The sequence below is a fragment of the Protopterus annectens genome, chromosome 17.part0, assembly GCF_019279795.1.
Source record: "Protopterus annectens isolate FY-2018-M chromosome 17.part0, PAN1.0, whole genome shotgun sequence".
NCBI lineage: Eukaryota > Metazoa > Chordata > Ceratodontiformes > Protopteridae > Protopterus > Protopterus annectens.
In genome coordinates, this window is record NC_056751.1 from 758,033,309 (window position 1) to 758,061,248 (window position 27,940).

The 27,940-nt window shown below is 44.2% G+C and overlaps 1 protein-coding gene across 6 annotated transcripts in view; it reads left to right on the top strand.

Moving 5' to 3' along the window:
* Window positions 1-27,940, top strand: part of PLEKHA4 (pleckstrin homology domain containing A4) — a 2,050,101-nt gene that overhangs the window by 1,888,194 nt on the left and 133,967 nt on the right. For 4 of the 6 annotated variants that reach the window (XM_044059475.1, XM_044059472.1, XM_044059477.1 and 1 more), the window contains one exon: window positions 159-626. The exons of 1 other annotated variant lie outside the window; for it this stretch is intronic. In XM_044059475.1, coding sequence (XP_043915410.1) covers window positions 159-626 — 468 coding nt within the window. The remainder of the gene's footprint in view (window positions 1-158; window positions 627-27,940) is intronic. One more of the 6 variants, XM_044059474.1, reaches the window with a different exon arrangement.

Here is a 27,940-nt window from a genome sequence, read left to right on the forward strand (position 1 = left end):
CTTTCCATGGCATCAGCATTTGTCAGCATAGTAGCATGTCATGCTAAGCTGTAGTGTCTTACTTGCTCACTGATTTTTTAATCATTAGTTTTTCTAGTTGAGTTTAAATAAAGGACTAACACTAAGATACAGGATGCTGTTTTATTTCTTTTTGACAGAAGTCTATGGATGTAAATTCGTGTCATGCAGAAAATGTTAATAGACAAAAGGGAATGACTGCAAACTTGCCTGCATCTTCCAAGGTAGCACCATCCTGTGCGCCAGCAGCAACATTAATATCACCAAGTGATTCAAGCTGCAAAGCAGCAGCAAATGAGGAATCATCAACAATGGACAGAGCTGGGAGCCCCGCGCACGCTGAAATGGCCAGACTGCCTTTAATTCGACAAACAGTGCAGAGTGAGCAGCAAGGGGACACAAAGGACACGGGGGTCTACTCAGTCAGTTCAACAACTGTATCTCCATTATGCAGTGTGACAACAATAAGCTTGAAGCAGATCTCAGTGCCAGTGACTGGGTTAGCCTCACCATTAAGGACAACTAATAAACTTCTTACAGCCAGGCCATCCCCACAGACTTTAGAAGATGCAGGAGAACAACACAGCCATGCTGAAGACATGGCTAAGGTGGGTGTGGCCAGCATCTGTTATTTGTATGGTAATTGACTAGTAATGGTATTAGAAGTGGTAGTATATATTTTTTATTATTTGCAAAGAAAGGCCAGCATATTACAGTGTAAACCTGGCAGACTTTAATCTGTTATGGTAATGGTATGACTACATAGCATAGAGGGGTAAAGCTATGACTATGACCCAAACTGACCAAAGATATTCAACGAATACACTGCCTTACTGGCATATGGGTAGTAGTAGTGCCCTGCTACCCTCCTTCTGACAGTGTGCCAAACCTCAGTGAACCTCCCACTGCCTGTCTGTGGCTGTGATGGACCAATCACCTGGCAGTACAAGAACTGCATTTCAGACCCACAAACAGAGCCCTTTCAGTTTTCTAGTGCCATAGTAGAGGTATCTCTCAGAAGATTGCTCCTTACTCTGGACCTATTCAGCTGCTGAGCTCATATAAGAAACCCTTTTGCGTTTTATTTCCTCCCTCTGCCCTTTTCTCTTAGTGCTTGAATAGTGAATTCTGCTGCTTTGATTGATAGTTTTTTTCCAATGGAAAACTGTAAATACTAGGGGTTTTACTTTTCCTGCAGTATAAGAATTATACTGTTTATTTAAGATGATTGAGTTTATTTTGGTTTTTAACCCTTTGAATGTATTTTATGGCCATTAGTGAATGTTTAACTGAGTTTCTGTACTAAGGCTGTTCTCATTGCCTCACGCTGCCAGAGCTGGGACTTCATTACATATGTTATTTCCTTTGATTAACAGCTTCATTTGACAGTTTTAACAGGAAAACCTGCTATTTTGTATTTTTTCTTTGGATTTATGATTATCTGAGGTGACTGAGTAGGTCTACAGCATTTTAAACAAATGTCATTTAAATTGTGGTTTTGGCACCATTTTGCATATTAAACATTTCTGACAGGAATTTTTCATAAGTTTATACTTTTTTAATCATTTGGGGCTGAAACTAGCCTTTGTTTATTTTCTAATTGGGGACTTCTATGACATGTATTTTGTGCTTTGATCTATGTTACTGAAATTACTGTCACTGTACTTATTGCAATATTTAGAATACTATCCTTGCAAAAATAGTCTTTGAATTGCTGTTTACAGAAAGAATAGTAGGTTGTGTCCATTTTTTACTGAGTCGACCGTACAACTGGTATTTGGTATTGATCTGGCTTTTTATCCCCTTACTTAAATGGACTTGGATTTGGTGCCCCCACACCTATCATCTACCCCTTGTGCACCTAAAAAAAACAATAAATCAAGAAATATGCCTCAGCCTATGGCTTGTGATTCTGAAGTAGCCTTGGACTCACTATCTGACCACTTGACTTATTTTGCCTCCAGGTCCTCTGGTGTGGTGTTATTACCACAACTGTGCATGACACAAGGGTCAGAAACATCCTCAGGGGCTGTAACATTGCCTGATTCAAGTATGGCAGAACCAAACTCTTTAGTTACGGTGAAGTCAAGGGTGCAGAAAATGTTGCATTGTTGATATGAGGAGTGTCCACTAAAGTAGTGCATACAAAAAAAGAGACAGAAGACCCACCATTTTGCAGGGCAACTGTCTCTGGCTGGGTTTTCCCTGAGTTGGTGGGTATGGCTAGCTCCATTCTTCAGGCAGTTGATTGCAGGGTGCAAACCCAGGTTATGAGTAATGCCACCCCCTTTCAACCACCCAATAATTCTGATTTTGAAGGGATCTAGACTCTTAAGATTTTGGAAGCATCCAAGTCTGATCATTCAGTTTCCTCTGAGGCAAATAGGCATAGAAACCAAAACAGATGACCTGATGTTGTAAATTTTCATTCTGTCCTCAACTTATGGGTTTGGATCTGATCCCCCAGGTCTGACTCAGCCATTGCTAAAGCTTGTGGCAACCAAAAACTCTTGAGCTTCTCCCTTATCCACAATGCACCAACCTCAAGTATCTCAGGTCTCATTTGCTGCTCTATGTGTAAGACATGGTGACCATTACTCTTCAGCAATCAAAGAAAAGACCTTCCCATCTGACCTCCCCTTTGGATCCTAAAGGAGAAGGTCTAAACTATTGGATCAGACCTCAACCTTGGATCCAAAGCAAAAAAAAAAAAAAGAGAGAGATATTTATCAGATCCATCCATAACATCGGATCCAAAACTAACAAAGAAAGATTTGCTGGATCTGACTTCTTTGTATCAGATGCAAAAATCATCTGATTCAGCTTTCAATATCTCTTACCTCCCAATGACCAGATACTTGCCTTTGGTGGACCCAGTTCCCTCCAGGGTTCCTTCCCCCTTTTTGGAGAGACCTAGGTCCCCTTCGGTAATTTCCACTCACTCTTCAAGAAATCTAATGGAAGAAGATGTGGAGAGATTGGTGAGAAGAATTATCATGGTGCAGTTTCACAGGTGTTTCATTGGTTCCTACCACTATGGGTCAGGAGGTTCAATCTTCCACTACACCCCCCACCAGTTCCTCCTCTGACTCCTTCCATAGTCTCAGAGTCCTTGGATCCAAGCTGCCCAGATCCGTCTGCCTTGGATCTGAGGAAAAGGGTCTGAACACTTTGGTTCAGTCAGATCCAGTGGCGGAACTGAGGCAGCTCTGTCAGATCTGAGGTGCTGGAGTCGACTCTGAAGTTATCAGAGCCATTCCTGTGCCTTGGAGCCTTGCCACAGGTTAGTTTGGCTCCAGCTTTTCCCTCGGGGATTGTCCTCAGAGCAGGGAGGGACATTGGTCCAAAAGCTTGCCTTTTCGGATATGAGATTCTGTCCTTCTCTGGGGAGATCTGATTTTGAGACCATGTTGAGACCATTGTCTACCTCAGGAACACAGATGACTCCTACCCCTTCAGGTCCTCAATCTGCAACCTTGACATCTCTGCGCTTGGAACCCCAGACTTTCCAACAGGGTGTCCTGACTTCTTCTGATACCTCTCCAGAGAATTCCACTGAGGAGGTTCCTAAAAAGGAAGCACTTGGACTCCCCAAAGGAGTGTATCACAGAAGATACAGACCTTGATGAAGGTGAAGGGTCTCCACAGTCACCTCCTTAAGTTGTCTCATTTGGAGACATCCTTGAAATCCTAAAAAGAGAGAGGTGGTTGGTATCCAGTAACCCTTCATCTGAAGAGTCTGTATTCCTGGAGGCTTTCGGTACTAGCCCATCTACCTCCTGGGTGACACCACCCACCAACGAACTCATTGAGTTGATCTCTTGGCGGGCATGGAAGTATTCTGATACCATTGAACCAATACTTCAGAGACCTGACAGAGTTATGGCAGCACCAGAGGACAAGCAGTTTTGTACAAAAGGGGTGCTTGATGCCATGGTCATGGTGGCAGCCACTAAGAAGGAACTTACTGAGGAGACAAGGAGTCTCAGGAAACGGACAGCATATCTCTCAGCCTGGAAACATCAAAAATCTGGACAAAGGCCCATGAAAATAGTTACAAATCTGTACACTGATTAACATAAAATGTGCATACATAGTAATGTAACCCCACCCACTCCAGTGGAATTGTGGGATACTAACTTTCAAACACAAACTGAAGAACAGACAACAAAAATATGGCCCCAGAGCCCAGACCCTATAGTAAATGGTAACCATTTTCTTAAATGCGTAGCAATCATAACTCTCAACCTTCCATCTCCAAAATGTGCAACAATGCCTCTCATAATGTGGAACAAGTGGGCAAAATGTGGAACACTTACTAACAGTTTATTAACAAATTCAACTAGGGATGTCATGGCATGGTTTAAATGTGCTATTTTTTACTTATAAAAAAGTTTTTATTGCTGAATTAATATGATTCGGTATAATTTATCATGGATATTAGTTTAACAATTCCTATAAATAAATGTGTGACTGACCTTTTCAATGTGGAACAATATGGAACATGGAGAGTTTAAGACTCCAAATGGGGAATGTTCATTCTAATAAGGGGTACTTGAGAGGTTTGCTTTTACTTGACGCAGCTGGGAACTTTCTGAATATTAGATAATAAGACACCATGAGTCATATCCCTTTTTACAAGACCACAACTTCAAGATCATATATTGTATTTGTAACTTGTCAAGGAAAGACAAACGGCATTTTTTCCTAAAATCAAGCAGTAAGAGGAAAGCATAACATTGGTTGCTGTAGCCAGCACTGCTCTCATATCCAACATCATATAAATAAACTGATATTTTTTCTGAGGTCAGTAACACTTCTGGTAACCAGCCAGTCACAGCAGCTGGTAGATTTTTCTATAGTATCAAAAGCAATAATTGATAAAAAAATATTGACCAGAGAAATGGCAATCATGACAACAGAAAGCAGAAGAAGTCATCGGGTATGTTAGTAAGCTGCAGACTGGTACAATATCTAGCACTTTGTTTAGGGTAGTTAAAAGTGAAGAAACTAGTTCTGCTTCGATATCTTTGTATCTCGAACACACCCTTAGTGGTAAATCCCATAGATACATTATGTATGTATTATGACAATACATAGCAGCATGTGCAGTTCGTTACATTGTTACTAAATCCAGTTCTATGCCATTTATGTTGCTTTTCATTTCTAGACAAAGTATTACTGCAGCACTAAACAAAGCATTTTCTAAAAAAACGAATATAGAAACCAAACCAAGATTCCTTCAGTCAGGCCAACAAATAAATCAATGGTTGTCTGTTATTACAACATTTTATCAAGTCAGATACTGCATATTAACTTCTTGGCAATTAAAATTTACAGGCATACAGAAAACACCCTCAGCTTGTCTAAGGCAAATGTCATCAACCAACTAGAATAACATGAAATCTCAGTCCTAGACTCCTATTCTCATGTCAGCAATTCAGAAAAGCAGAAGCTTGGCTTATTCATTATAAGCAGAGTGACTTGTCAGCAATTATATTCTATAAAATTAATTCCATACACGACTTTGAATGACTATTGTCATTCCCTATAAAATGCTGTCAGCAATGACAGTCAAAATGACAGACAGTCAATGGCAACTACAAATAAAGCAGCAACTTTCCAAAATGTCTTTACTGCTTAACTTTCCAAAATGTCTTTACTGCTTGCCAGCATGTTCATTTCGTAGTGCCTTGATGCTGAACTACTTTATACAGACAGATGCCTTATATTAACAATACGTTTTTGGATACCTTAAGGTGTTGCAAGGACATTACTAGGCAAAAACTCATTTGGTAACTATTTTAAAAGTGAAACACACACGCCATACATGACTGCACACAAACCCATGCATGCATATATACTCACACATGAGCACACACGTATATTGTATACAAATTCACATACACATATACATACACACACACACACACACACACACACACACACACACACACACACACACACACACACACACACACACACACACACACACACACACACCTACCTTTCCCCGTTAAGCAGCAACATCAGCTAACAATCTGTCTCTCTGTTAAGCGATGAATAAATCCACAGACTCTTGTCTCTCCATAGCAGTAAATAAGCAAAGCAAAGAATAAACAGCAGTGTGAACAAGGAACTAGTTCCTAATATAAAATACGCCCACTGTTAAGTAGCAGCAGTACCTTACTAATCACACACCTTTCTCCATTAAGAAGCAATATCAGCTAGCTATAAATCCATACACTGTTGTCTCTCTGTAGAAGTGAATAAGGAAAGCAAAACGCAGTGTCTGAGCGAACTTGAAGGAACTATTAGTTTGTAAAGTACAGCTAGGCTGAGCTAGCTACAAATTGTCTTGTCTCTCTGACCATTAAGCAGCAAAACAACAGCGACTGAGCAGCGTGAACTAGGAACTAGTTCCTAATGTAAAGTACATCTACTGTAGTAGCTATGAATCAATTGTCTTGTCTCTCCATTAAGCAGCAATACCTTGCAAATGTAAAATACAGCTAGCTAGCTACAGACTCATACACCCCATTGTCTCTCAATTAAGCAGCAATACCTTACTAATGTAAAATACAGCACCGACTTGTCTTGCAGTATACACAGTGAATGCATCTGGCAGACAGCAAACTAGTGTGAACTATACCACATACCGGTCCGGTACCAAGAGTAGGAATTAAGCAAAACAGTCGCCAATGCCCGCCATACTCTTTTCTTTTGCCTTAAACCCAGGGTTAAAATTTAAGTTCTGTACGTGATGGCAAAAAAAAAAAAAGAACCTGGGAAATTCAGAAATTAAAGGGGCCATGCAGGAATTTGTGGCACCCCAATATTTTGCCCTCAAAACCAGCATTTACCGAGGAATTCAGTATGGTTGAGAGGTATGATGGACGGGTTTCAGAAGTGTGTCTGTGCTTCAGCAACCTTTGCCCTAAGGTCACTGAAATGTTTGGCAGATTTCACCAGGTTACAGAGAGACCTGATTAAGGAACTTTCTGACATCCTCTCAGGATCTGTTTCTGAAGAAGTACAAGCATCTGTGCCTTCTCAATTTCCAACTCTTCCATGAGGCTCGTTTCACACGTAGCTGAAGAAATCTCAAGGGCAGCAGGTTCAGGTGTTTTCATAAGGAGGCATGCCTGGATACGCTTATGTGATTTTGTGGAGCCCTTCAAGTCTTTGTTCATCAATGCTCCTTTTGACGGCACACCTTTGTTTAGGTCCAAGGTGAAAGACACATTATCCAGGTGAGAAAAGTACAGAAAGTCCCTGTCTGCTGTGGGTGTACATTTTTCTGCCACTCAAAGATCTTTTTCCAGGAATCAATGAGGTAGTGCAAAATGTGGTTTAAGAAGCCCCAGGGACCTTTCCAGGACACATGTGTAGATAGTTCCTCCAGGGGTAGATTAGGAACTCTAATGATAGATGCCACCCCCATGGCAGAGGTGGCCCACAAAACCAAGGTTCCAAAGATTCTTTCTTTGGCAGACCCTTCCAGCAGTCCTGAAAGGAGGCCCAGTTGGCCTCCTCCGGAGGCAATCGGGGTCAACTATCCCTGCACCAGAGAGCTTGACTAGAAATAACAATAGATACTTGGGTGCAGAGGATCTTTTCCAGAGGTTATATAATACCATTTTCCCTTCCTCCTCCAACATCAAGAAAAATCCCCAGTGTTCCACCCAGTCAGAGAGAACATGCAGCAATTCAGGTTCAAAGGCTGCTAGAAAAAAAGAGTCATCCAAGAGGTCCTGCCAGACCAGATAGAATCCGGAACTTACTCAAAATTCTTTTTAGTGCCAAAGAAAACAGGGGACTGGATACCAATTCTGGATCTCAGCAACTTAAACAAGTCATATAAAACAACCAATGGCCAGTAAAATCACAGAATTTATTCCAAAAGACTCTTGTGCTTTGGCAAACAACTGCCTTCAAACATTCAAATAATTTCACATCTTATATAGCACTCATAAAACATAATAATTCAATTATCCAATCAAATAATTAAATTTAATTAAATTAAATTAAAAATCTCCAGTTGCATTCCACATTTAAGCCAGTGGGGGTCAGTGTACATTATTTAAGAATAAAAAGTGTTTCTTTATAAAGCAACCTTCTCTTTATGTCTAAATATTCAACACCTGGGACAATCTCTTCTAAAATAGTGCCTCCAAGAGCTTCAGGATTACTGCAATGACAACATTTAAAATGCGTAGCCAATGGACTACTTTCCTTTACATTCTTAATGTCCCTCACATGTTCTTGCAATCTGACTTTAAAGGGTTTTTTACTTTCCCCTGTGTAGAACAGGTTACAGGGACATTTTAAGGCATATACAATGCCCTCCATATAACAATAATATTTACCACTTGTTTAAAAGAAAAAAACGTTGATTCTGTCAAAACTGTTTACAAATATTTACAACTGGAACATCTCTCACATTTAAATGTACCTTTCAACATCACTTCCTTATGTAGATTGTCTACCGGTTTTATAAATTTACTATGTCCCGAATGCTCCTACCTCTTCTATAAAAAACCATTGGGGTAATACATAAACTGTACTTAAGTAATAATCCCCCAAAATATTTAGTAATATCAACAATCTGCTTACTAAAAACATCAAAAGTAATAACTACATAAACCTTCCTATGTATATGTCCCCCATCCCTATCACATTTAGTATTACTAGATCTAACCATAACATCGTTATGTGTATGAATTTCAGAATTTAATTTCTCCAGTGATTTCTTAACAGCCTCTTTATTATAGCCCCTATTTAAAAACATATTTACTGATGTTAAGTTGTCAATCTCGCCTTCATTCTTGCTGGATGGGTTCGGAGCCGATCCTCGGCTCCGACTCGGCACTTGCTTTAGCTCGAGAACTCCTTTTACCAGCTCGAGGCAACCCTATATCCCATGATGCAAGGCGGAACTACCCCAGATCTCGTTTGCCGCTTAGCGAAAGAGGTCTCCTTTGCCAGCTGAGGTAAGTTTTTCTTGGTGAAATAAGAAAAAGATTAGTTAGGGGTTTATTTTTCCCTTTTTAGTGTTAGTTAGTCTGTAGTTAGTTACAGCCCACCCTATTCCCTTGTTTTCAAACTTTTTATTACCTTTAATCTAAAGTTTTTTAGTCAGGCCTAATTCCCCATTGGTTATTCCCTTCCTGTGTGTTTGTGTAAGGGATTAATTTGTGTGTTTGTTGGGATTTGTTTGTGTTTCTTCCTCCTAGGATGTCAAAGGAAGGCAAGGTCTCAGGCTTCAAGAAGTGTGACCAGTGCTGTCAGAAAATGTCTCTGACAGACGGTCACACTTCTTGTGTTTATTGCCTGGGGCCTTTGCACCTGCAGGACTCCTGTGCTTTGTGTCATGCTTTTAGCCAGAGAGTCCTGCAGGAAAGGAGGAATAAGCTCATCCTCCGAGGCTTACTTAAGCCAGAAGGTTCTCCTCCTAAATCAGGGTCAGGAAAACCTTCTAAGCCACCGAAGGCTCAGGCTACAGTGTCCAAGCCTCCTCCGGTGGCTCCGGCTCCGTCGGAGCTGACATCGGCTCCGGCTGGAGCCGATACATCTTCTGTTCAAGTAGTGGGTTTGGCGCCGGCTGGCTCCGATACCCTGACTACTGTGGCCTTGTCGGCTCCGGCTGGAGCCGACACTTTATCCAGCATCGGAGCCGAGATATCCTCGGCTCCATCTGGAGTTCAAGGGACTTCGGCTCCGATGGCTTCGACCCGTAAGAGATCTCGGTCCCCTTCTATACTGAGTATCCACTCGGCTCCGGGGTCTCCTCTTTTGTCGGAGCGGAGCCATCGGAGCCGATCTTCGAGATCTTCCAGGCTGTCTGACCACGACTTAGAGAGGGTGGTAAGCAGGCTGTTGAAGTCTCAGGCACTAGCCCAAATTCTCCATAGCCCGTCTCAACAGACTTTGGCTATAGCCCCAATCCTTGAACTTCCTCCTCCGACTCCACACCAGAGTTCGGAGCCGGAGCTTCTCGGGACAGCGACTGTTTCGATGCCGGAACCGATACATCCTTCGGCTCCGTCGTCCTCGGCTCCGATCTCCTCCTTGAGACCTTCCTTGGAGGGATCCGGTCGTCGGGTTTCCACTGTCGGCTCCGAGGGGGCTAGTGGCATCGGACCCTTGTCCGACCCCGCTCTCCCTCTCGGGGCTTCAGCTTTGGTAAGCTCAGTGCCGACATCGGCTTCAGAGCCTTCTCTCTCTTTGGAGCCGGGCATTCCTGTTTCTTCGGAGCGGGGATATTCTGGCCTCCCAGGGAGAGGAGCCTTTGAGGTGATGAGGAGTGTCCTGGCCTCTGAGCCTGGTCAATGGTCCATCCCTCTAGCTCCTCCCTCATCAGTGCCTGCAGATGCCTCTTGCCAGCCTCTTGCTCACAGGCCCAGGGATCCATCGCCCCAGGTTTCCCCACTGGGAATTTCCTCCTCTTCGAGGTTTCTCCTGATCCTGCAGGGGAACCCCTCGAAGAGGACGTAAGAGGAAACACACAGACTCCCCTGAGTCTACTACATCTGATACCGACTTAGATGAGTCGGAGGGTTCCCACGGTCCCCCTCTGAGGATGTCTCCTTTTCAGACATCCTTGAGCTCCTCAAACTGAGGGGGAATTGGCCCTCCATTGACCCCTCCGAGGATGAGTCGGTATACCTGGAGGCTTTTGGATCCCGACCCTCCACCTCCTGGGTGTCTCCGCCTTTTGACCCACTTATGCAGGTAGTGGCTCAGAAGGCGTGGGCGGCTCCAGATTCTGTGGAACCTGTCCCCAGAAGACCATCCAAATTCATTACGGCCCCTTCGGACAAACAGTTCCTTTCCAAGGGTGTCTCTGTGGATGCTATGGTGGTGGCGGCCACTAAGAAGGAACTGGTGGATCCTTCAGTACCTGTCCATCCTCCTAACAAGGATTCTAGGACCATGGACAGGTATGGAAAGCGAATGTTTTCTTCAGCGACCTTTGCTATGCGTTCGCTGAATTATCTTTGTCACTTCACCAGGCTTCAACGAGATATTCTCAAAGAACTGGGTGAAGTAGTCCAGGATCCTTCTGCTGCTGGGGCTCAGGAAAAGATTGCCTCACAGCTTGCTATCCTGAATTCCATATCTAACTCCTCCATGCGGCTCATATCTTATGCGGCCGATGGAGCGAGCAGGGCCGCAGGCACAGGAGTTGCTCTTAGACGCCAAGCCTGGATGCGGCTGTGTAATTTTGCGAACCCCTTTAAGGCGTCCTTCACTAATACCCCCTTTGATGGTTCGGCTTTGTTCGGACCTCAGGTGAAGGATACCTTGACCAGGTGTGAGCAGGACGGTAAAACTCTTTCTGCCGTTGGAGTCCAATTTTCCACTCCTTCTAGACCATATCCCAAGGGTCAGAAGGGGGGAAGATGTGGTTCCGTAAAGCCCAAGGAGCTACACCGGACGCACGTGGTCAGTTTACCCCCAGAGGCAGAGGGGGTAACAATAATAGACGCCCTAGAGGCAGGGGGTCCTCAGAACCAGGGCAACAGGGAGTCTCTTCCTGAGAAGCCCTTTCAGCATCCCTGAGGTGTTGCCCGACTGTCCACCCTTGGAGGCAGTCGGGGGAAGGATTTCACTGTACCCAGTAGCCTGGCAATCCCTATCCCAAGAGAAGTGGGTACAGTCGATTATATCCGAGGGTTACAAAATCCCCTTGAAGGTTTCCCGACCTCTACAATCCCTTCCAGACATCTCACCCGGTCAAAGGGATTTGGCAGAACAGGAGGTTTCAAAACTCCTAGAAAAAAGAGCCGTCCAGACAGTGCCGGCAGACCAGGTAGGATCCGGCGTCTACTCAAGATTCTTTTTGGTCCCCAAAAGGACGGGAGATTGGAGACCAATATTAGACCTGAGCAATCTAAACAGATTTGTCAAGAAGGCAAGATTCTGGATGGTCACGCTTCAGTCCATTCTGCCCTTTCTGGGCAAGAACAACTGGATGTGCTCTATAGACCTTCAGGATGCGTACTATCACATAAAGATTCACAGACGCTCCAGAAGGTTTCTCCGCTTTCGACTAGGGACCAGTCATTACCAATTCAGAGCACTGCCCTTTGGCCTCACTTCAGCCCCCAGAGTGTTTACCAAGTGCATGGCAGTGGTCACGGCTCACCTGAGACGTCTAGGATTCCAGGTGTTTCCTTATTTGGACGACTGGCTCCTCTCGGCCACCACCAAGTGTCAGCTTCTTCAGTCCAGAGACTACACCCTACAGCTTTGCAGGAATTTGGGAATTTCAGTAAATTTCAAAAAATCTTCTCTGCTGCCTTGCCAATCTATCACCTTTATAGGCGCAGAATTAAACACCGTCAAAATGTTAGCCAGACTAACAGATCAAAGAATTCTGGACATCCAAAAATTTGTTCGGCTTCTGTTACAAAGCAACAAGATCAAAGCCAGATTTGTCCTGAAGGTTCTAGGTCTTATGGCTGCGCCATTGTTCTTCTACCACTGGCTCGCTTCCACATGCGTCTCCTGCAGTGGATGTTATTCACGCAGTGGTCGTACCACAATCTTCCGATGAGACACGAAATCTTAGTCACACAGTCGTGCAGGGCTCATCTGGGCTGGTGGATATCTTCCCCTCTTCTTCATCAGGGCCGACCCTTTATTCCCCCTCCTCCAGTTGCCACAGTCACTACGGATGCCTCTCTGATCGGGTGGGGGGGGCATTATCAGGGCAGGATGGTCCATGGGACGTGGCAACCCATAGAATACCATCTGCACATAAATGTCCTGGAGATGAGAGCAGTGCTTTTAACGTTGCAAGCCCTCGACGACTTTCTTCCCACGGGGACTATTGCAGTACAAACGGACAACATGTCCGTGGTCTGGTACATCAACAAACAGGGCGGAACCAGGTCCTATCCGTTATGTCGAGAAGCTCTCAGACTTTGGCAATGGGCGATCTCTTCTCAGCGGTTTCTGATAGCAACGCACATCCCCGGCAGGTCCAACCTATTGGCGGACAGGCTGAGCAGATCTATTCTGATGCCTCACAAGTGGTCTCTCAATCAATCTGTAGTGGATCAGATTTTTCTGAAGTGGGGCACTCCTTGTTGCGATCTTTTTGCTACCCCTCAAAACAACAAGTGCCCAGACTATTTCACTCTCTTTCCCCTTCCAGGCCAACCTCTGAGAGACTCTCTAATCCAGGATTGGCCGCAGGGACTTCTTTACGCTTTTCCTCCCTTTCCCTTGATTCCACAAGTCATTCAGAAAGCCACCGTTTTGAGAGCCAAATTGATCCTCATTGCTCCATATTGGCCTCGACAAATTTGGTTTCCGCCTCTGCATCGTCACCTTCTGGTGCAGCCCTGGCATCTGGACCCAGTTCCGGGTCTTTTGACCCACCAGTCGGGTCAGCAGCACCGGGCCATTCATTCTCTCAACCTCACTGCTTGGTTGCTCCACTTCCTTCCCTAGCCAGGCTACCAATGATTTCTGACTCAGTCAGAGACATTTTAGTGTCTTCTTTGAAGTCGTCCACTAGGACTATTTATGCTAGCAAGTGGCGACGTTTTTCTATTTGGGCAAGCTCCAGAAATATTGATCCCTTTACTGCTCCAGTACATTCTGTTTTAGATTTCCTAGCGGAGGTTTTTCATTCAGGATCCTCGTCATCTACAGTCAAAGTACAACTGGCGGCTATTTCCAAGTATCATGTTGGCTTGCATGACAATAACATTATGTCTCATAGATTATGCAAGGCCTTTTTGAGAGGAGTTTTTCTCCTAAAGCCACCTATAAAGCATCCTCCTCCGCAATGGGATCTAAACTTAATGTTGGCATCCTTGATACTACCTCCCTTTGAACCGTCTGCTTCATGTTCTTTGAAGTTATTGACTTGGAAAACTATATTTTTACTGGCTGTCACTTCTGCAAGAAGGGTTTCCGAGATTCAAGCTCTTTGCATTCGTTCACCTTATTTAGTTTTTCATAAGGACAGGGTATCATTAAGAACTAACCCTTCTTTTCTTCCCAAGGTTGTATCTCAAACCAATATTAATCAATCTACCAGTCTTTTTCCCTAACTATTCCGACAGAGCTGAACAGAAACTGCATTTTTTGGATGTCCATCGTCAGCTCAGATACTATTTGCATAGAACTAAACAGATCAGAAAATCGGACCAATTGTTTGTCTCCTATGCAGAAAACAGGATGGGTCTTCCAGTTTCTAAAGTGACCTTATCCAGATGGTTGACTTCCACCATTTCCTATGTGTACTCTCTCAGAGGCAAACAACTATCTTCTAAGCCAAAAGCACACTCGACCAGGAGTCTATCCACTTCTGCAGCTTTTCAGGATAGACTACCCATTGATACCATTTGTGCAGCAGCTACTTGGGCCACGCCTCATACCTTTGTCTCTCATTACAAGTTGGATTTGGCCTCCAGAGACAGGGCCAGTTTTGGTTCCACAGTTCTCAAGAGTCTGTTCCATTGAGCCACCTGGGATACAGGTGCTAGGGACGCGGTGTGGCCTAATGGTTAAGGTGTTTGCCTTACAAACACAAGGTGTAGGGTTTGAGTCTCACAAGAGATAATTGGCTAGTCTTACAATGGCTCACAAGGGCAGTTAGCCTAGTACTAACCTATGAACTATGAAACACAAGTGCCACAAAAGAGGTCTGATCATAACAATGAGATAGTGCACATTTGAAAGGATGACTGCATCAGTGTTTTGGGTTGGGAGGGTGGCCTAATGGTTAAGATGTTTGCCTTACAAACACAAGGTGCAGGGTTTGAGTCTCACAAGGGATAATTGGCTAGGCTTACAATGGCTCACAAGGGCAGTTAGCCTAGTACTAACCTATGAACCTATGAACCTATAAGAATGAAGGCAAGATTGACAACTTAACATTTAGAAGTTATGTACCTACCATAACGTTCCATGTTAGTTGTCTTCTCTCGCCTTCTTTCTTGCGTCCCTCCCTCCTTCCCCCTGGCCTGGACAGATCTTGGAGAGTTCCTTTTAGATTGTTTCCTCCTGAGCCTTGTTATGAGGACTTCTTTTAGGAACCTTTGTTCCTAATTATGTTAGGATAGTCTTTAGCAGGGTAGGTTAGCTGCCAAACGAGATCTGAGGTAGTTCCGCCTTGCATCATGGGATATAGGGTTGCCTCGAGCTGGTAAAAGGAGTTCTCGAGCTAAAGCAAGTGCAAATGGAGCCGAGGATCGGCTCCGAACCCATCCAGCAAGAAAGAAGGCGAGAGAAGACAACTAACATGGAACGTTATGGTAGGTACATAACTTCTAATTTCAGATATTTCTTTTTCTAATTCATTTTTGTCATTACACAACCTATGTACACATAGCATTTCCCCATAGGGGAGTGTTTCAAGTAAATGGGGGGGGGGGGTGACAACTCAAACTATGTAGAAAATGATCACTATCCTCAAAGGTTTGATGAACCCTGGTTTTGATTCTCCCATCTAATAAACCTTGTAGATGGACATCCAAAAACACTACAGAATTACCAAACTGTAGTCCATCAAATTTCAGATGAAATCTGTTATTATCCAAGTGTTGTAGTGGATAATATCTAATATATTATCTGTATTAGCTCAAAACCTCCGTTCCATATAAATATCAAGTCATCAATGAATCTATAGTATTTAACTACAAAATTCTGAACAAATGCATGTGTGTATAAATATTTCATTTCGAATAAACCCAAAACAAATTTGCATACATGGGGGCAAAATGTGTCCCCATAGCTGTGCCTTGTTGTTGTTGTGGCTTTCGGCTTTTCCCAGTTAAGGGTCGCCACAATGGAACTCCAGTCCGCTAATGATTGGCAGTAGACTTTTACGTGCTGAGTTGCCGGCCCTGATACACAACCTTCAACGAAGGTACGCCCATTCACGCATGTCTCCACACAGAAGACGCTCTAGCTGAGAATCGAACAGGACAACGTAATTGTTGATAAATATTATCAGAAAAGCAACAGTAATTATGGGTTAAACAAAAATATATCAGTTCTGTTATGTAGTTACTAACAGGACTATCTTCAAGATGGAATTTTAAAGCATCTACACCAAATTCATGACAAATACTACTATATAAACTTTCAACATCAGTAGTGATCCAATACATATCACTCTTCCAATTGAATCCATTAATCTTGTCTAAAATGTCCCATTCCACCAGACACCAGGAAGTTGAAGGAACATTCGAGGAGCAGAGGAAGAATGAAGAGGAAGCAATCTACAGATGAAGAGGGACATTATACAATCAGGAAAATGTGGATGCCCACTCACAAACATTAGTTTGGAACATTTCATGTAGGGACCTGACAGGGGCCAATCGGTAAGTTTTGGAGAAGGGACTATCTTTTATTCCCTCCCAACAAGCCAACCTGGCAGAGAGTATATTAGAGTTAAAATTGTTCCTTAGGAATTTGATGTTAAAAACTATATGCAAACATGAATCCAATAACTATGATGTGAACATATTTAAAAAAAACAAGTTCTTTTACCCCTCAGAATCATCCTATTTTGGATATTTTTAGTAAAATGTGTGAGTGTGATAGCACTGATTTATCAGAGAATACACATCAAAGAAAAGGGTTTGTTAATTTAACCTATGATGAACAACAAGCATTGAGAACTTTAGCAACTAATGCAAGTATAGTAATCAGACCTGCTGATAAAGGTGGTCCTCTGGTAATTATGGATAATGTTTTTTATTTTAATATCATCAAGGAGATACTAAGTGATGTGGCTAAGTATAGAGTTATTTCTATTAATGAGGTATTAGTTTTAAAATGGTTGGTGGTATGTTACATGAATGTCATGCTAAGGGAGCTATTATGAGTGAATTACTTGAATATTGTACAGTTGAGTCACCACTGATATCTATATTACAAGCATGCTGAAGATTCATAAGCTCCCTACTTTACCTCCCTTCAGACCTATATTGGCTTATGGAGCCATTGTCTATATATATAAAATAAATTAAGACCCGTTTTGAACCAATATAGGTTTGTATTGTTGGATACTCAGCATTTTTTACATGATTTATTCAAGCTAGTTAGTGAGAATTTTGTTCCCCCACATAGTTTAATTGTGTCACTGGATGTATAATCGTTGTTCACAGTTAGACCGGATGATGTGGGAATTAATATGACTAAGTTATTCCTCATTTATAATAGTACTTATAGAGAGAGAGAGGAGAATATAGATTTAATATGTCTTTTCTTAAAGATTGTTTTGGGATATAATGTATTTATTTTTGATGGCACCTACTATTTACAAACATCGGGCATAGCTATGAGCACTCTTTGTCAGTGTGATAATGTCCCAATGGAAATGTGATTGTATGTTTCAAGAAGAGATCTTTAAAAGACATGTACATTTTTATCACCAGTTTGTTGATGACCTGTTCCTTTTGTGGACAGATACTGTTCATGACTTATATAGTTTTTTTGATTATTTGCAAGGAACAACTACTTTCCTTAAATTCTCCATGACTTACTCTGCACATCGTGTGGAATATTTGGATACAGAGGTGCTTAGACCATCTGATAACAGTTGTAATACTTGACTCTTCCATGAAGAATGCCATAGAGTATCATATGTTCATAGAAATAGTATGCACCCAACCCATGTTTTCTGGAATGTTGTCAAGGGACAAGCTATGAGAGTATCTAGACTCCATGCCACATATAATGATTTTAATCAGGGGATAAATAAATTATGAAGAGATTTAATGAGTAGGGGACATGAGGAAAGGGAGATCCATGAGGGGATGACTTCTGCTAAAGCCTTAGGAGTATGAGAGATAAACCTTATTTCTCATTACCTTTGACATATGATCGATGTGATACCTTGAGTATCTCAATCACTTATAGTAGTGATATAGGAGCATTAAAGGGTATTATCACTAGACATTGGGCTGTTTTACAAACAAATGAGCAGAAGTACTGGGTGACCACCCCCAATTTCGTTATAGAAATAAGAAAATCTTTGAAATGGATGTAGTGTTACCTAACTGGATCTGTTACAGAACAAGTAGTGAATGAGGCATATGGCACTGTAAAATGCAGAAGTTGCAATTTTTGTGAACATATAGATGAGACTGGTGTGTTAAATCACCCTAATTTAAATAGAAGCATTCGCTTTTTTTCTAAGGGTGATTGTAATAGCGAACATCTAGTGTATTTAGCTTATTGCACAGAAAGTATTGTTTTTTTTACGTTGGAAAAAAACAGTCAGAAACATCAGCGTATTAGGGACCACCTATATTGTACCCGGAGCGGTACTGCATCTAGTGCCATTGGAAACATATGCAGTATGGGAAAGGACATGGTTTTAAGTTTTAATAATTGAGAATATAAGTTTAGGTAAACATTTGGGGAATTTAGTGCATGAAATGGAAAGAGTAGCTTTATAACGGATTTTTAAGTTAAGGGCTAACACTGGATCTGGATTGAATAATCATATTTCTTTAAGACCAACATTAAACGCCAGGAGGTTACAGCATTAATATCCAGATCTAGCGTGTGTATTTTAGGTAGACTGACCTGTTGTTCTATCCGCTTCTGGGAGACCATAGATGCATAATGCATTGATAAGTTGGTTTGTTTTGTTTAATTGATGATGTCACGTATATATAATTGTTTGATTGCAATGTTTTACTACGGTCTGATGAAGCTAGTTATACTAGCGAAAGCACTTGCCAATCAATAATAAACTAGTTGGATTTTATGCAACTGCAGTGTTATTTTTACTGAGTGTTTATCCTACAGCTGTGTTTTGTATCAGGTTATTTCATGTTTTCGTTTTTATTACTTGATCTGAAGTAGGCAGACTTCATTTGTCTGCAACCTGTGGGTATCGGATCCGACCTCGGATCCGAGCCGGCATTTCAAAAGCTTAGGCTCCGAGCTCCTAGCTCCTCCCTCTTACCCATAACCCCTTGCCAAGCCCTGACTGACCTCAGATTTCGTTTGCCGCTTTCAAGTTGCGACGGATTCCTTGAGCTCCTAGTGCAGATAAGTTTTCTGACAGGAAAATTTTGAAAAACTTTAACTTTTTTTAATTTAATTAGTAGAAGTGTTTGTGTTAGGCTTTCCTCTCTCTATCTTTTAATTTTTTCTCGGGTTTTGCGTAGTTTGTGTGTGTGTGTTTGTTTTAGGCCTGTTAGGGCTTAACATGTCTGAAGCCCATAAGGCAGTATTCTCTAAATGTACCGAGTGTGGCCATAAGCTGTCCCCAGCGGATGGCCACACTCGGTGCGTTAAATGCTTGGGGGTTGAACACCTGTCATCTGGTTGTACCATTTGTGCAGGGTTCAACCCCCGAGCTTTGAGGGAGCGGAGGTCGAAGCTGGTTCTGGCGGGACTTCTCCCTCCAGATACCGCCGCTTCTGCCCTTCTACACAGCAAGCAGTTGCTGTGGGCTCTCCTCCACCGGCTGGGACTCAACCTCCCTCTAAGATGCCGGAGGAGAGAGAGTCTTCTAGGGAGAGAGAAAAGGAGAGGCACAGGGAGAGGCACCACAAACGGAGAGCTGAAACCTCTAGTTCGGCTCCTCCGTCCAAGCGGGCCTCCCCTGTGCCTTCTAGCTTCCCTCCTCCTCGGCTCCACTCCCCTCGGTTCTCTCCTGGGCCCGAGGAGGAGGAGGCTAGCCCTTCAGCGAGGTCTCCGAGGTGGCTTTCTAGGTCCGCTTTGGTGGCCTCGACTAGATCTACCTTCTCCATGAGTGAAGCAGATATGGACCGGATGATGAGGAAATTCATCCAGGCCCAAATGCAAATGGGAGTGCTCCTAGCCCCCCCCATCCGGGTGGGGCTTTGACCCCACCGCCTTTGGCTCCTTCTCCGACCCACACCATGGGTTCGGAGCTGTCGGCGCCGGGCAGAGTTGGATCCGGGGGTGGGTCGGATCCGATAGGTCGGCGCACCTCGGATCCGTCCCATCCTTTGAGTGCTTCGGGTACTTCGGACCCGACCTCTCAGAGCCGAGGACCGAGCCTCGGATCCGAGGGAGCTGGTGTGTCTTTGGCCTCCGTCTAGGTCGGAGCACACCGGTCTCTCGGATCCGACGGTTTCGGCTCTGGCTCTGATCCGTGCGTCGGATCCGAGTGGGGGTCGGCTCTCGGGGTTTAGAGAAGCTGGCTCTCCCTCGGCCTTCGACGTAGTGGAAAGGGCACTGTTGAGGACGTCCGGACCCCCGGTCCCTGCCACGGCTCCATCCCGCACTCCCTTGCAGTTGGGCCAGGCTCCCACCAGCCGGTCCCAGGGACAGCCCGCCTCGATGTCCCAAGTAGTTCCCTTGGAACATCCAGCTGCGGAAGAGTACTCCTCGGACAGCCCCGATGAAGTACCTCGGGCGTAAGTGCAAGGAGGCACATGGACTCCCCGAGTCCGTTACCGAAGACACAGACTTGGATGAAGGGAAGGCTCCCCAAGATCACCCCTGAAGACGTCTCATTTGGAGACATTATGGAAATGTTAAGGATCAGGGGGGGGTGGTCTGCCCCCAAGGCTTCCTCAGACGAGTCTGTGTTCTTGGAGGCATTCGAGGCGGGCCCATCTACCTCTTGGGTGTCCCCTCCTGCCGACCCTCTGGTGGACCTTATATCCATCAGGCGTGGAAGGATCCGGACACCGTTGAGCCTGTACCCAAGCGTCCTGACCGTATCCTTTCCCTCCGGACCGCACTCACTGGAGCAAGGGCCCCAGTAGATGCCATGATGATGGCTGCAGCCACTAAGAGGGAATTGGCCCAGGAGAGTCCCTCTATGCATCCTCCGGGCAAGGAGTCCCGCTCGATGGATCGCATTGGGAAGCGAGTTTTCAGTTCAGCAACCTTCTCTTTGAGAGCTGAACTACATGGCACACGTCATCAGGATGCAGCGGGATCTGATTAAAGAATACGCTGCATCTCCCCCAGAGTCCATGTCGGGTGAGGACAAGCAGGTATACTCCACCCGAATGGCCACTCTTAGAGCAGTTTCTAACACATCTATGCGGCTACTTTCTCACGCTACCGAGGGAGCCGCTAGAGCCAGCGGAGCAGGCCTAGTCATGAGGCGGCAGGCCTGGCTCCGCCACTGTGATTTTGCAGAGCCCTTCAAGGCGACTTTTGCGAATGCCCCCTTTGATGGTTCTGCCTTGTTTGGCAAGAATGTTCGCGAAACATTGGTCCAGAGCGAAAAGGACAGGAAGACGCTGTCTGCCGTCGGAGTCCGCTTCTCAGCTCCCCAGAGGTCCTTCTCGAAGAACCAAAAGGGACAGAAGAAGATGTGGTTCCGGAAATCACAGCAGTCCCAACCTGCTCCGGATAACCAGTCCTCCCGTGGCAGAGGAGGACAGGGAGGTCGCCGTCCTAGAGGCAGGGGGGCTCCTAGAAACTTTGGGTCCAGAGAACCTTTCTCTGAGAGACCCACGCAGCAGCCCTGAAGGGTTGCCCGGCTGTCCGTCTCTGGAGGCAGTCGGGGGCGTTTCTCGAGGCACCTAACTTCTTGGGAGTCCATCACATCAGACCGTTGGGTGCTGCGTGATATCCAGAGGTTATACAATTCCCTGTACAAAGTTCCCAGATCTCGCAGCCTCCCAGATGTTCCACCCGACCAAAGGGAGGCAGCAGCTATCGAAATCGAACAGCTGCTAGGAAAAAGAGCCATCCAGTCGTCCCCAGATCAAACCGGGTCAGGGTTTTACTCCAGGTTCTTTTAGTGCCAAAGCGGGGAATTAAGACCAATCTTAGATCTTTCCCTGCTGAACCTGTCAGTAACCAAGCAAAAGTTCCGGATGGTCACCCTTCAATCTATACTCCCCCTCTTGAGGGAGAACGACTGGATGTGCTCCATCGACCTCAAGGACGCGTACTACCACATTCGCATGGACAGACGGTCCAGGAGGTTTCTTCGCTTCCGGCTGGGAGCCAGTCATTATCAGTTCAGGGTCCTCCCCTTTGGTCTCACCTCAGCTCCCAGGGTGTTCACCAAGGTTCTAGCGGTTGTAGCGGCCCACCTGAGGCTCCAGGGATTACAGGTCTTTCCGTACCTGGACGACTGGCTCCTGACGGCATCATCAAGGCATTGTCTGTGCTCAGCCAGGGACTACTTCCTTCGTTTAGCCTCAAGGCTGGGCATCACTGTCAACTGGGAGAAATCTTTACTACACCCCACACAAGTTATAGATTTCATAGGAGGAAGGCTAAACACCAGGTCAATGCGAGCCTTTCTCACCCCAGACAGAATTTCCAACCTGAAGTGTCATATCGCAGCGGTCCTGCAACCATTTCCGACAGCAGCTTCGGTCCTGAGGGCCCTAGGTTCGATGGCGGCAGCTATTCCGCTTCTTATTCATGCACGCTTACGCATGCGGGTTCTTCAATGGACCCTTCAGGTTCAGTGGTCCCCTCTCTGTTCCTCTCTGAACACTCCAATAGCGGTCAGCAAAGCATGCAAGAATTCCCTTCTTTGGTGGCTTCGTTCTCCGGAGCCTCTGACAGGGAGACCCTTTTGTGCAGCATTTCCCCGAGCCACAGTGACCACGGACGCTTCTTGCCTCGGGTGGGGGGGGGCATTCGGTGGGGAAGATTGTCCAAGGCACGTGGAACTCCACAGAGACTTCGTTGCATATAAATGTCCTGGAAATGAGGGCGGTGCTCCTAGCGTTGCAAGCACTTCACCACGTTCTTCCTTCAGGGACTATTGCGATTCAGACAGACAACATGTCGGTAGTCTGGTACATCAACAAACAGGGAGGAACCAGGTCCTATCCCCTTTGTCGAGAGGCCATGAGAGTCTGGGAATGGGCAATTTCCACCAAACGCTTTCTGATAGCAACGCACATTCCGGGAAAATCCAACATCCTTGCGGACAAACTCAGTCGCACCATTCTTTCTCCTCACGAGTGGTCTCTCAATCCTCAGGTAGTGAAGAAGATTTTTGCCGTTTGGGGGCAACCCTGTTGCGATCTTTTTGCCTCTCACTCAAACGCCAAATGCGACAATTTCTTCGCTCTGCTTCCCCCACCAGGGGAATCCCCGAGAGATGCGCTGGTGCATGCTTGGCCTCCCGGTCTTCTTTATGCTTACCCTCCACTTCCTCTGATGCAGAGGCTTCTGCAGAAAGCCAACAGTTTGGGGAGCAGAATGATTCTCATTGCCCCGTTCTGGCCTCGTCAACCCTGGTTCCCCTTTGTATGGTCTCACAAAGTGAATCCACCCTGGATTCTGGATCCGATCCCGGATCTCATCTCTCACCCTCTGGGAATTTCGGTTCCCGATCTACGCACCCTGAAATTGACAGCTTGGCTGCTCCAGTTCCATCCTTGATTAGGACTCCCGGTATCTCGTCACCGGTCAAGGCCATCCTAGTGGCAGCTCATAAACCTTCCACTAGGCAAGTTTATCGGAGTAAATGGAAGAGATTCTCTATTTGGGCGGTTCAGAAAAGTTTGGATCCTTTTTCAGCACCTATGTCAGCAGTGCTGGATTTTTTAACAGACCTCTTTCATCAAGGGGCAAGTTCTTCCACGATTAAGGTACAATTGGCAGCCATCTCTCATTATCACATTGGACATGAGACAGCTCCCCTCATGACGGCAAAATTGTGCAAAACCTTTCTTAAAGGGATTTTTTTGTTGAGGCCCCCAGTCAAAGAGATTGTACCACCTTGGGACCTATCTTTAGTTCTGCAAGCCCTTACTGCTCCTCCTTTCGAGCCCGCAGCTTCTACAGACCTAAAGTACCTTTCCTGGAAGACTGCCTTCTTAGTAGCTATCACTTCAGCCAGAAGAGTGTCTGAACTTCAGGCTCTATGCGTCAAGCCGCCTTACCTTTCTTTCTTTCCAGATAGGGTGTGCCTCAGGACCAATCCATCTTTTCTTCCAAAGGTCTCTTCAGAATCTAATATCAACCAATCAATCAACTTACCTGTGTTTTTTCCCAAATACTCAAACAAAGGAGAATACAAATTGCATTCTTTGGATGTGCATAGACAATTACGATTTTATATTCACAGAACAGCTGGTCACAGGCAATCAGATCAGCTGTTCGTCTCCTTTGCTAAATTTGCTTTGGGTAAAGCAGTCTCTAAAGTCACACTATCTAGGTGGATTGCTAATTGTATTCTGCAGGCTTATGACACTTCAGGTAGACCTGCTCCTCAGAGGGTTACGGCTCATTCTACTAGGGCAGTCTCCACGTCAGCCGCCTTTAAATCCCGTGTGTCATTGGATGATATCTGCGCGGCAGCCACTTGGGCCTCGCCACATACCTTTATTTCTCATTATAAGGTGGATGTTGTTTCCAGGGGAAGAGCATCCTTTGGCTCAGCGGTGCTCCGGAACATCCTTCCAGAACGGCCGCCCAAGATTCAGGTAGCTGGGGACTCTGTCCCACAGGTTGCAGACAAATGAAGTCTGCCTACTTCAGATTTAGAAGTTATGTACTCACCATAACGTTCCATCTGAGTAGGTGACTTCATTTGGATGCAACCACCCCCCCCTCCATCCCCCTGACCTTTAAACAGCGAGTATTATGCTTTGTTCAGTTACTGTAGTCAGTATTATAGAGGCAAACTCAATCTGAGGTCAGTCAGGGCTTGGCAAGGGGTTATGGGTAAGAGGGAGGAGCTAGGAGCTCAGAGCCTAAGCTTTTGAAATGCCGGCTCGGATCCGAGGTCGGATCCGATACCCACAGGTTGCATCCAAATGAAGTCACCTACTCAGATGGAACGTTATGGTGAGTACATAACTTCTAATTCCTGCACCATTCATTCTTTGGGATTTTTTTTCTCTTGTTCTTATAAAATGAATTAACTCAATGTTCTAGATGCTTGACAAAGTACTTTGAAAAAAAAGTATTTCACTAGCATTCCCGCTGCTGTGGTCTCTCAAACAGTGTGTACAGATATGTGTTTCTTCAAGTGTTTGTCCATAGTGTCCATCCCAATAAGTATTTACTGTCATCATTGTTATGCCTGCCACAGCTACAGCTTAATAGTGACTTATGTCTGTTCACATCAGTCCTTCCTTTCATGTTCTTCATGTTTTGTACATCTGTATAAAAACTGAAGTCTCAGTTGTATTTATGTGGTGGTATACACATGTGGGAATTGATTGCATGCAAATGTTACTCTGATATGTCTTATGTGTCTAGGTTCTGTGAAGCTTTTCTTATTCTAACCTCTCTGCGAATGTGATTTGCTTGGTAGGGATAACCTGCTTTACAAAGCAAAAATATATAAATAAATTACCAGTCTAATTAGTCTCCCTGTTACTCTCGTACAGTTATTTCTGCAGTACCTATGTATGCGTGTGGCGCAGTACTAAAAGTCTTACTAAAATCCCGGAGTACATTAGCCTTTCTGGTCTATCTGCTTGGTCACCCAGTCATAAAGCTGTGTTAAACTGGAATGGAAGGCATTTCTGCATGTTATCTTCTGGATTATATTGTTCCATGACTACTATTCCTCTTTAAGAATTTACTCCATAATCTGTACTAATACTGAAGTTTTAAGAATTTACTCCATAATCTGTACTAATACTGAAGTTTTAAGAATTTACTCCAAAATCTGTACTAATACTGAAGTATTAAGACTTTACTCCATAAACTGTACTAATACTGAAGTTTAGTATTCAGTTCAGTAAACAGTCGTCCATGGTTAAGAATTTTTATTTTATTATTTCTTCCATTAATTTGATATAAAGTAGAATATGAATACAATAAAATATAATTAAATATTTTGGTTGTACTTAATGGTTTATAAGGTAGCAGTCCTAAGCTTCAGGGCACTATTAATAGATATCCTATCATTCAGCCCTGGTTGAGATACTACATCTGAAGGCAACTACCACATTGATTCTTTATACTCCAGTGCTGTCTTCCCTATCTTATTGATATATATCTTCACCAAAAATACATTTCTTTAAACCGTTACAAACAACTTAATGTTTATAAAGGGCAATTTTGATATTTTTTTGTTTTAATATTATAAATGTCCTAATATGTTTATATAATTCTCACTCTGATTTTCCCTCATACAAGGCATCACATGTTAGACAGCTGGTAAGATATAAATTGATCTGATGTTGTCATTTCATTAATTCCTCAACTATTGGGTTCAGATCTGACCCTTAGATCTGACCCAGTCATTTTTTACAGCTCATGGAACACTGGAAACTCTTGAGCTTCTCTCTTACCCATAATGCACTAATGCCCTACCATACCTCAGATCTCATTTGCTCCTTTTGTGTTCGGATGTTGGTCACTGCTAGCTCTTGTGTTATAGCTAGTGTTTTATGAGTAATGCTAAAAATATCCTATTATAACTTCTTATATCATAGGAGGTTACTAGGCAAATGGCCCCAGAGCCCTTAATAGCCAAGTACAACCCCTGTTCCCAAGAATATTAAGGTATTAAGCAGAACTAAGTCAACAACTACTGCCCCTGTTTAAGAGAGACACAGGTGAAACTCCCAGGGTGAATTTGTGGTTTCCTAACCAATCATCCAAATTGCGCTTAAATAGGGTCAGCGAGGGGCTCTCCTTCACCTGAATTGGAATTTTGTCCCAGAGGAGAGGAAACCTCTGTGAGACATATCTGTCTCTCCAGCAAGTCCTGTTTATGTCACATACTAGGATGAGTTCCCTAGATAAGTGCATCTTACACTATTTGATTTACGAATGTGCAGCATTACAATTAGAGCAGGATCCGAGATTGCTTTAAGACCAAGGCAGAGGTCATCTCTGAGTAGTCTGTAAGACACAGATTATAGTGACACTGATTTCAGTCTGTCAGTGTACGACATATGCTGAAGACCCTTAATTTGCTTTGTAAGAAACCTTTGAGTTCTTTCCAGTTGCTGCAGGTGCCTGGTAAGGTACATACCAAAAGTAGCATTGTACTCTATTACTGGCCTGATGAGTGAGGAGCACAGAGGGGGTTATAACCTCTGTAATGCCCTTACTTATGAGGTGGATGATGTAGAATGCCTTTCTTACCACTGTGGAGACATGGTGGTCAAAGGAATGGTTGCTGTCAACCTGTGTGCCCAAATCTCTCACCACTGATTGCATGCTTAGGGTGTTGTTATTAATGTGGTAATCTGCAGGGACATTGCCCTTGCTGAAGGGTATGATAATGCATTTTTTGCATTGAGGTTTAGCATGACTTTGGCACCAATCATTTGTCTGTGTAAGTCCCTCTTGTAGGATGTTGACATCGTTTGGGGACTCAGTGACTGCAGCCAGTTTGCAATCATCAGCAAATTTTGTCAGCCATAGGCCTTTTGTTTTAGCCTGTATATCCGAGAAGTAGATTGTAAACAATAGGCGCCCCAGCACAGATCCCATGGAAACCCCACTGGTAATAGGTCTGCTGGTGGAAGTAAAGTCACCTATTTTGACTGTGTGAGTTCCATCTGTGAGGCAGTTTGCAACCTACTTGACAATATATGGGTTGATCTTCTAGCTGGGTAAGTTTATCAATGATGCCTGAATGGGGAATAGTATCAAAGGCCTTGGGCAGAACCACATTAGACATATGCATGGATTTGCCTTCATCCAAGGCTTTAGTGACTGTCTCAAAGAAGTCCACCAAGTTCAAGAGGCAGGATCTCCATTTAACAAAGCCAAACTGGGTCAGGTCAAGCATTTGGAGGTCTCCTATATCTTTGTTGATAAGGTCCATGATTATTCTTTCCATAGCCTTGCAGTTTATGTGTTGAGTATTTGGAGGTCTCCTATATCTTTGTTGATAAGGTCCATGATTATTCTTTCCATAGCCTTGCAGTTTATGTGTTGAGTATCTGGAGGTCTCCTATATCTTTGTTGATGAGGTCCAGGATTATTCTTTCCATAGCCTTGCAGTTTATGTGTTGAGTATCTGGAGGTCTCCTATATCTTTGTTGATGAGGTCCAT